Source organism: Balaenoptera borealis (genome assembly GCF_965194805.1).
Source record: "Balaenoptera borealis genome assembly, chromosome: 4".
In the NCBI taxonomy this organism is placed as follows: Eukaryota; Metazoa; Chordata; class Mammalia; order Artiodactyla; family Balaenopteridae; genus Balaenoptera; species Balaenoptera borealis.
The window spans coordinates 148,165,589-148,175,134 of record NC_138861.1 but is presented as its reverse complement, the minus strand read 5'-3'; the positions used below and the strand labels follow the sequence as shown (position 1 = coordinate 148,175,134).

Below are 9,546 nucleotides of genomic sequence, written 5' to 3'. Positions count from 1 at the left end.
CAGTAGTTGTGGCGCACGGGCTTCGTTGCTCCGCGGCATGTGGGATCTTCCCGGACCAGGGCTCGAACGCGTGTCCCCTGCATTGGCAGGCGGACTCTTAACCACTGCGCCACAAGGGAAGCCCCTGGTAGTGGCTTATTTGAATCAAAGTAAGGAAGTGTGGCTGAGGCCGAAGAGGGTGGGGTTGTGTGTGGGGGGGGTGGGCTGTAGTGAGGTGCTGGGGTGTCCCAAGTGTCCCTGATGGGACAGCAGGGTGGGGGTGTGATGACATTTGTGGTCAGGAGAAGAGGCCTGGGTGTACGGGGGTGGGTCAGAGCGGTGCCCGGCGCCGGGTGCCCTGGGGAGCTGGGACCCCTGGTCTCAGGGAGGGTCAGGAAGAGGGTGGCATTCAGCGCCCCCAGCCCCAGCCCTACCCATCCTGCTCTGGGCATGGGGCCCCTGCCCAGAGCAGCCCAGAGGGTGGGGTCCTCCTCCCCACAGTCCCTACTCCCCTCTGCTGTCATCTCCACAGCCCCACCTGGACCGGGTCTCGCCGCCTGTCCCGGTGACACGCCAGGGCTTCCTCCATGTCACCCCCCCATCTGGGAGCCTACCCCCAGTCTCTGTGTGGTCTGACACCACCTGCCTCCAGCCCCTCCTCTGCCCCCCAACCACACTCTGACCACTCCGGCCTCCTTGTGTCCGTGAAACTGACCAGGGCCCTTGCTGACGCTGCTGCCACTGCTGCCTAGAACATTCTCTCCCGTACCGCCCCTCCCCCTTCACTCAGCCTTTGGAGCCCTGAGAGGCCTGACCGGTCGGGTCCTTTCCCAGTCACTCTCTGTGGTCACACGAGAGTGATTTGCCTGAATGGGGTCCCATGGCCACACCCAGCTGCAGAGGAGGCCGGAGGGCAGGGAACAGGATTGTCATGACAGGACCAGACAAATCACCAGGGACATGCACTGCCCCCAGCAAAGCCAGAGGAAGAGAGACAGGCACTGGGAGGACAGCAGTGTGTGTGCCCATCGCCCCACGTGCCGGGGGTGGGGCTCAGAGCCCTTCAGTGGACCGGGACTTGCTGCTGAAGCCCCACCACGCTGACCGCAGCCAGGGCATCAGAGGCTGGTGCTGGTGCCCCAGGAGCATGGAGGGTGGGGCAGCTCCCACTCGTGAATCTGGGACCACCGACTGCCTGTTCTCGGCCTCCAGGAAGCGTGTTGCTTCAGTCCCACCGCACCTTTGCCTGACGTGAGCTCTCCCTGATCTCCTCCCCTGTGAGTGTTGAGTGTGGCTCTGTTAAAGAGGTGACGTGCATTTATAGATGGTCTAACGTCAAGCCAACCTTGCATTCCTGTAGTGAGCTGTGCTGAGTCGGGTGGGAGCCAGCTACCTTCTGTCAGCTTCTCCAGATTTATTCCCCACCTTGCCCTGTGCCCCATAGGCTGATCTTGATGGGCTGTGTCAATGGGCTCCTGTGCCCTTTGGGGGAGCCCCAGCAGGAGGTCAGAGGAGAGAGGAGTGGGTGAGAGATTGGGGTGTTGATTTCCCTGGCTCCCTTTTCTGGGGTCACCTCAGTGTTATCGGTTGGATTGTGTCCTCCCCAAGTTCATATATTGGAGTCCTAACCCCTAGGAACTCAGAATGTGACCTGATGTGGAAAGAGGATCTTTAGAGAGGGGATCAGTAGCGTGGGGCCTGATCCAATATGACCGCATTCCCCTAAGAAGGGGAAATTTGGACACAGAGACATGCATAGAAAGAAGATGATGTGAAGAGACACAGGGGGGAGATGGCCATCAACAAGGCAAGGACAGAGGCCTGGAGCAGGTTCTCACAACCATCAGAAGGACCCAGTCCTGCTGACCTCTTGATATTGGACTTCTGTCCTCCAGAATGGTGAGACAATTTCTGTTGGTTAAGCCCCCAGTCTGTGGTGCTTTGTGATGGTACCCCAGCAAAGGATACACCCAGATCCCTTAACTGAAGGCCATGATCCTCCCAAGATGTAAATGACGCCCCCTTCATGGTTCAGGGAACCCCCCACCTCAGGTCTAGAGGTGGTTCCACGGCTCTCTAACTGGCCCGGGGCTACACAGTCACGTACTGTGCCCCTTATGTACACAGGTGTGGTTCCTTCCAAGAGCACACCTTTGTGAATAATCCCACCTTGAATTGTCCTAATGTAGTGTCAGCTGCTGGGACCCTGGCTCACACACTCTGTCATACTTGTTATAAGCTTTTTTTGGATTTACTTAAATTTTGTTTAGGATTTTACATTTACGTTTCTGAGTGACATTGGCCTGTAATTTTCCTCTCGTGTGCTCTTGGAATGACTGTCTTATACTCTTTGAATGGCTATACTGATCTCATAGAATGAGTTCAAGAATGTCCCTTCTTTCATGATCCACTGGAGGGCTGCAGAAAGCTGGAATGATCTGTGTTTTGAAAGTTTGGTAGAATCTCCTATAAAATTCCCTGGGCCCAGTGTTTTCTTTACAGGATGTTATTTAACTACTGAGTCGTTTTTTAATACTCTGGGACTTGTTGAGAATGCTGTTTCTCCTTGAGCTGGTTTTAGGAAGTTACACTTTCGTGAGTGTTTCTGTCTCCATTTCCACATCTATTGCCATAAAGCTGTTCGTGCTGTTCGCTTGGCGTTTCACCTCACACATCAGTAGTTACTCTCTGTCAGCACTTGGGCGGTGTTCCGCTGTCTGCTGTCACTCCTGTTGAGAAATCTGCTTTAAGTCAAACTGTTGTTCTCTTGACATAACTCCGCCTCCCCCCAACCCCGCCCGGCAGCCTTCGTGCCTTTGTCTTTGCTGTGCTGCGGCCTCACCACAACACGTGCGTGTGGGGGCCTCTCCCCGACTCATCCTGCCTGCTGTGTGCGGACTCCTGCTCAGCTTGGACGTTTGCTGGTGCCCTTGGCCGTGGCGACTCGGCTGGGTCCAGGCTCCTTCTCTGCAGAGCTTCCAGACACTGTGTATCAGAATGCTGCTTCGATGACACAGATGGCATCCAAACGCAGTGACGTACAAGCAGCCCCGTACTGAGCTCACGATGCTGGGGGAGTTGGTAGCTAGCGTGGCCTTACTTGGCGGGGTGCTTCTCGCCGCCTGGGCCGGCTCCGCCACGTACCTGGGTCGCCAGTGGGTCTTAGGCGGTTCTGCCCCCGGGGGCTGACTGGCTCTTGGCTGGGGCCGTGGGGTGACCGGGCCACACGTCTTTTGTCATACGGCAGGCTAGCCTGGGCCCATTCACATGGTGGTGGCCGGGTTCCAAAGAAAGGGTGGACGTGAGCTGCTCAAAGCGAGCCGGATTCCGGGGTAGGGTCCACCTCTCAGTGGGAGGAGGTCACATTTCAAGGGGTGTGGGTGCAGGTGAGGGGCATTTGCAGGCATTTATTCAATCTTCCACACTCTCTGTACCAGTCTGCTCGGGCTGCCGTAACAGAAGGCCACAGACTGCAGGGCTCACACAACAGAAATTTCTCATGGTTCTGGAGGCTGAAGTTCAAGATCAAGATCCAGTAAGGTTGATTTCTGGGGAGACCTCTCCTCCAGGCTTGCAGACGGCCGCTGTCCTCATGCGGCCTTGCCCTGTGTGTGTGCTGAGAGAGAGAGAGAGCTCTGGTGTTTCTCCCTGTATTTTAAGGCCACAGTCCTATGGGATTAGGGGCCCACCCTTATGACCTCATTTAACCTTAATTACCTCCTTAAAGATCCTATCTCCAGGGACTTCCCTGGTGGCCCAGTGGTTAAGACTCTGCACTTCGATCCCTGGTCAGGCAACTAGATGCCACATGTCACATCTAAAAGATCCCGCGTGCCACAACTAACACCTGGTGCAGCCAAGTAAATAAATAAATATATATTTAAATATTTAAAAAAAAAAAGGTCCCATCTCCAAATACAGTCATATTGGGGGTTAGGGCTTCAACAGATGGATTAGCGGGGACACAGTTGGGTCCATAAGACTCCGTCTCGCCATGCAGTGAATGAGGAGGGTGGCAGACGTGCAGGGCTGGGAGGTGGCAGTCATCACCTCTTCCCACTCTGCTGGCCAGAGCCCCTGTCATGTGGCCCCACCTAGCTGAGGGGAGCTGGGAATTGTAAAAGGAGTGACACAGGGTGTCGCTCGGGTGGACACAGGCATAGTGTTTGCCACGATCAGCTGGTGTGTGTTTTTCTCCAGCCTCACTGAGCACCTGGAGATACAAGACAAGGCGGCCTGTCCCTGGTCCCCATCATTCCCTTGTGTCTGTAAAACCCGTGATCATTTTGAAAGACCCTCACATACATCATCTCATTTAGGGGCTCATCGTAACAACGTCGGGCTGGAAGAGGAAACAGGCCAGAAAAGTCACGTGATGATTAAAGTTCATTTGGGTGGTGAGTGGCCAGTGCAGTGTCTGATGGCAGGTCCCTTGGCTGCAGAGCCACTGATGGGGTGACACTGCCCTGGGGCCATGGAGTCTGGTGGTGGGGGCAGTGTCCTTGGCAGTGATGTCCAGCAGCAGCGCCCGTGGCCGTGTGGCCAGCCGGTGGTACAGCTCTGACCCATGGCCGGGGGCCCCTTGGAAGGCGGCTGTGGAGTCCGGCAGGGCAGTGGTGCGGGGCGGGAGTGGCATCTGGTCTCAGGAGCGTGGCTGTGCTCCCCTGGCACCCTACCTCCTGCAGCTCCCGCTGGATCCCCACCTCCCCTGGGTTCTACCCAACGCCTGACATTCTTCCAGCAAATTCCTTCCTGCTTCAGTGGCCAGAGTCAGCTTCTGCCACTTGCAACCAGCAACTCTGGCTGCAACAGCTGGGGAAACTGTCTTAGTCCGCTCGGGCTGCTATAACAAAAACACTGTAGACTGCGAGGCTAAAACAACAGATTCATTTCTCACAGGTCTGGAGGCCGGAAGTCAGAGATCAGGATGCCAGCCCGGCTGGGGTCGGGTGAGAGCCCTCTTCCAGGCGTGCAGATGTCTGCTTTCTGGCTGTGTCCTCAGTGGTGGGTGAGGAGAAGGAACTTGTCCTTCGTGCCTCTTCTTATAAGGACAGTGATCCAGTCCTGGGGACCCCGCCCTCGTGACCTCATCGCCTCCCACAGGCCTCACCTCTTCTTACCATCCCCTTGGGGGTTGGGCTTCAACATGAATTTGGGTGGTGGGGACACAAACATTCGGTCCACAGCAGGAACTTAGGAGAGAGAGGCCAGGAGCCCACCCAGGGTCTGGGAGTGGGAGCCAGGCAGGAAGATCATCCCACCTCTAAGTAGCCGCCGGGGGCGGGGGGAGCCGTCTGTCCCCACGGCGGCCCGCATTCTCTCGGGCCAGTGTGGGAGCACGTGCAGCTGCCAGGCATGGCAGGAGCCTGGGTCGGGTCCAGCGCTCGGGAATGCAGCAGGGCACTGACCCTCCCTGCGGGGATGACCAAGTGCCAGGCGCCTGGGGCGGCGGATGTGTTGGTGGCCACAGCCCCCAGCGCCACCCGGCTCCACGCCGGCTGTCCTGGGCCAGCCCCTGGGGGCCTGAGATGTGTGGGGAGCATGAATGGGGCTCTGTAGTCGGGCAACTGCTCTGCAGAAGGCGGCTGGTGGCGGCACAGGTGCCGCCGGAGGTGGTGCTGGAGGAGGGGACACAGGAGACACAGAGCTGCTTCCTGGGCCTGGTGTGCCGCTGCTCTGCATTACGTCCTGGCAAGACATCCCCAGGGCATCGGAATCAAGCTGGTGCCCACCAGGGACCTGCCTTCTCAGCTCCCCAGGGACAGTGAGGAGGGGGAGTGGGTGCCCAGAGAGCAAGGACCTGGCCCTCTCTGTGCCCAGCACGGTGGCTGCTGAGCTGGGACTCCAGCCCAGGGCTCTGCCTGCCCCCGCGGATCCTGTGCCCTGCTTGGGGCTCAGCCAACGAGGGTCAGTCCCGGAGGCGCCCGCAGCTCTGAGCCTTAGTTCCTCCTCCGTGAGAGGCAAGACCTGGATGGGATAAAGATGCACACACTTGTTCCCGCCCATGCGGATTTCAGGGCAACAGGACACCACTGAGCCCTCCCCTCTCCTCCCGGCGGACATCAGCTCCTTAGGGTGGGACCTCGAGTAGGGTACATTGATTGCTTCTCCTTGCTTTTCTAGGGTGCTGCCGCATCTCTGCCACTGGCCCCTTACCTTGTTGGATGCTCCTGAAGGCATGAATGTCAGAGGTCGTCTTAGAGACAGGGGCTGAAGTCTGAGATGTAGACCTGCCAGGTCCCCCAAGCACTTGGGTTCCCAAAGAACCCGGGCAGCTAGACTGGAGCTACAGGGTGGAGGAGGGGAAATCCAGAAGGTCAGAGCTCCCCCGCTGCAAAGGGGACTCTCAGGGGGCCTTTATAGAGCAGCAGAGAACCTCTGTGCCATCCTTGCCTGGAGGGATAGCTCTCAGCCCCGGGGGGAAGGGGGAACCAGACAGGGAGACCGCGGCATTGTGGTCCCACTCACTACTGGGCAGCAACCTGCACTGGGATTCCTGCTGCCAGGGGACGTGAATGGACCCCCCTCCATCACCCTGCCTGGGGAGTGGGGGTGATCTGGGGGAAGCAGAGAGGGGGCTGGAGGGCTGGGGGCGGGGCAATGTCTCGGCCAGGGTCGACCCACGGTCATTCTGTGGTCAGTGGTGTCTGGTGACAGCTCGGGGTGGTGGGAGGGACAGGTGCCAGAGGGCGAAGCCAGCTCGGTTGAGGCGCACTTTAAAATTGGGCCAAGCGCTTGGACGCGCGGACGCCCCCTTCCCGTCGGGCGTTCCCTTTGCTTTTGGAGGGGAGCCCGCTCCCCACCCCCCCACCCCCCGGCGTGAGCAGTGCCGGAGCGCCAGCGGCCGAGCCCCGCAGTGTGCCTGGCTCCGGAGGGCGCTCAGGTGGCCTCAGGTGCCGCGGGGCGCATCGCCGGGGCGGGGCGCGGGCAGGGCAGGGCCGGCTGGGCGCGCACCTCGGCCCCGCCCGCGCGCCGCGCCGCCCCGCCCGCCCCGCCGGCCGGCGCAGGGCCCTCCCGGAGCTATTTTGAAAGTGACCCTGGGCTGGGCGGCCGCGGGGCGGCGGGGAGAGGCGCGGCGGGCGCGCGGGAACCATGACAGAAGATGACCGAGGCGGCGCTGGTGGAGGGCCAGGTCAAGCTGCGGGACGGCAAGAAGGTCGGGGCGCGCGGCGGGCGCGGGGCGGGCGCGGGGCGGGCGCGGGGCGCGGGCGGCCGCTCACGCTCCCTCTGTCCCCGCAGTGGAGGAGTAGGTGGCTGGTGCTGCGCAAGCCGTCGCCGGTGGCAGGTGAGCGGGCGCGGGGCGCGGGCGCGGGGCGCGGGGCGGGCGGCGGCGGCCTCCTGCGCCCGGCCGGCCCGGAGCGCGGCCAGCTCGCCCGAAATAGCCGGCGGCGCCGGGGCCGAGGGCTGTAACCGGAGAGCGCTCCGGCCTCGCCCCGGCCTGCGCCTGCCGCGGACGCCGGGACGCGGGACCCTCCCGCGACCGCACCGGGCCCGGGAGCCGTCACCTCAGACTCCAGGCCCGGGGCGGCGACCCCCTTGGCAGAAGGGCGGATTGAGGCTCGGAGGGGCCTGCGGGAGCCGGTGGAGGCCCGAGGGGCGAAAGGGCAGGAGCCTGTCCTGGCCCCCTCCCCCATCACGCAGCAGGGAGCATCCCGGCAAGTTCTGCCCCAGTTGGGGATTGAGTCGTGTCTTTGAATCCAAATGCGGATGGGTGTTCCCGGCAGCGCTGACCCCAGGCGGCCCTTCCACCCTCCCCAGGTGGAGCCGAGGCTGGGCCGCCAGGGCCAGGTGGGAACGGAGAAGAGTGAAATGTACCTTGTGTGTGGGATCCGTCCCGGGAGGAGAGGACGGCCCCCTCCCAGCCCCCTGGGCAGAGCCGGCACCCCAGCCGGGAGGAGCCAGCTGGAGCCCCGGAGCCGGGCATCTCCAGCTCAGCGGCCGGAGGCTCCGAGCTGTGCAGCTGCAGCTGTTTCCGGAGACAGGTGCCTTGGAGCCGGCCCAGGCCCCCGGGGGTCTGTGTGGGCTGCTGGGGGTGTGAGCGCACGCTGCCTCACACGTGCGGGCTTTCCGAGAGTCTTCCGGGACGCCTGGGGTGTCTGCCATTTCCCAGGCAGGGTGTGGAGGGCGCCCTCCCTGCGCCCCTCCCGGGTCCCCTCCTCCATCCCTTGCGCCGAGCCGGCTCTGAGAGCCTCGTGGTTGCGATAGAAGGGTCTGCTTTTGGCCGCGGACACACTCACCTCCTGCCTGGGCCTCAGCTTCCCCTCCAAGGGGGCCTGGGCTGCGTGCACCCTTCGTTCAGCCGATCAGTCTTTCATGCCCAGCCCCTGCGTCTGGAGCTGTGGGGTCCTAGTCCTGGGGAGCTCAGGGACGCCTGGTAGGGGTGGGGGAGGGTCGGAGCTGGGGAGACGGGGGCCCCAGCCGGCAGGGAATGGAGGCACCGGCCAGCTGAGGGTGGCAGAGCCGGGGGCGAAGGCCGTGCTGACCCAAGAGGCTATGGCCCGAGGCAGGGGGCTGGCTGTTGGTTGGCGGTTGCTTGCCGGGACGGTGGTGAGCCAGGGCCCGTGCGGGCCTCTGGGACAGGTGGCCCACCGGAAGAGCAGTCCCGGGGTGGGCCTTGTCCCTCTTGGTAGGGGGGGCAGTGATTTGCAGCCCCTGGTGGTGGATTTTATGCCAGTATCCGAGCGCGCTGGTTGAGAGGTGAGCTCTGGCCGGCCCTGGAGGACACCTGTGGAGGGGCCCTCGTGCACTGCAGGGGAGTTTGCAGTGGGTCCTCAACACCGTAGACTCTGAGTCTGTAAGCGGGCTTGTGGTCATCGGGCCTTTCCTGGGTCTTACCACGTGCAGCCCAGCGGTAGAGAGCCGGGGGCGTCGGGGAAGAGCCTCCTCTGCAGGGGCGCCAGGGCTGGACCGGAGGGGAAGTCGCGGAGAAGAGGGGGAAGGCGCTCGGGCAGGACGCGGCCGGGGACTGCGGGCGGGGAGGGGATTAGGGGTGGTGGAAGGTACACGCGGCCCCTCTGGGCTGCCGTCCACTCCGAGACCTGCATCTCACGTCCTGGTCCCCAGGGCCTCAGAACCCCCGCTGTCACTGCCGTTATCTTAGCAGCGCCCCCTTTATCCTCACACTGCACGAGGGCCGCGGTCATCATCTTACGGGTGCTTGGCCTGAGGCGGAGCTGCCAAGCTGACCCCGCCGGGCCACTGTCCCGCTCTCGCCAGCCCTCCCTCTCCCTCCTGGCCGGTGCCAGTGGCCGTGGTTCCCCGATGGGTCAGAGGCTCCAGACCCTCCTCGCTCTCCCCTCCCTGGCCCTTAGCTGATGAGCTGGCCCCTCTCTAGTGTGTTGGGGGGCCTGGCTGGGAGGGGTGCAGCTGCCTGGCCCCCCTTATCCTGAAGACCAGCTCCCTCGGGTGGCCTTGGGTGTTGGGGGCAGGTCCTTGTACTTGGGGTCCCCACAGCTAAGACTCCCCAGATCCTGGCTGCAGCCAAGGGGGAGCCTGGGAAGGAGAGAGGAGGGGCCGCCCTGCCTTCTCGTCATGAAAACCCAGGACTCTTGTTTTTGAAAAGTATTT

The 9,546-nt window shown here is 62.1% G+C and overlaps 1 protein-coding gene across 11 annotated transcripts in view; it reads left to right on the top strand.

Annotated features, from left to right (window-relative positions):
• The first annotated feature begins 6,939 nt into the window (after nucleotides 1-6,939).
• The window catches only part of DOK7 (docking protein 7), a 34,913-nt gene continuing 32,306 nt past the window's right edge, over nucleotides 6,940-9,546 (top strand). For 3 of the 11 annotated variants that reach the window (XM_082390849.1, XM_082390844.1, XM_082390843.1), the window contains exons 1-2: nucleotides 6,941-7,135; nucleotides 7,219-7,264. In XM_082390849.1, the coding sequence (XP_082246975.1) occupies nucleotides 7,082-7,135; nucleotides 7,219-7,264 (100 nt within the window). In that variant the 5' untranslated portion in view covers nucleotides 6,941-7,081. Of the gene's footprint in view, nucleotides 7,136-7,218; nucleotides 7,265-9,546 lie in introns of all 11 variants that reach the window. The other 8 variants (XM_082390851.1, XM_082390850.1, XM_082390839.1 and 5 more) reach the window with 5 other exon arrangements.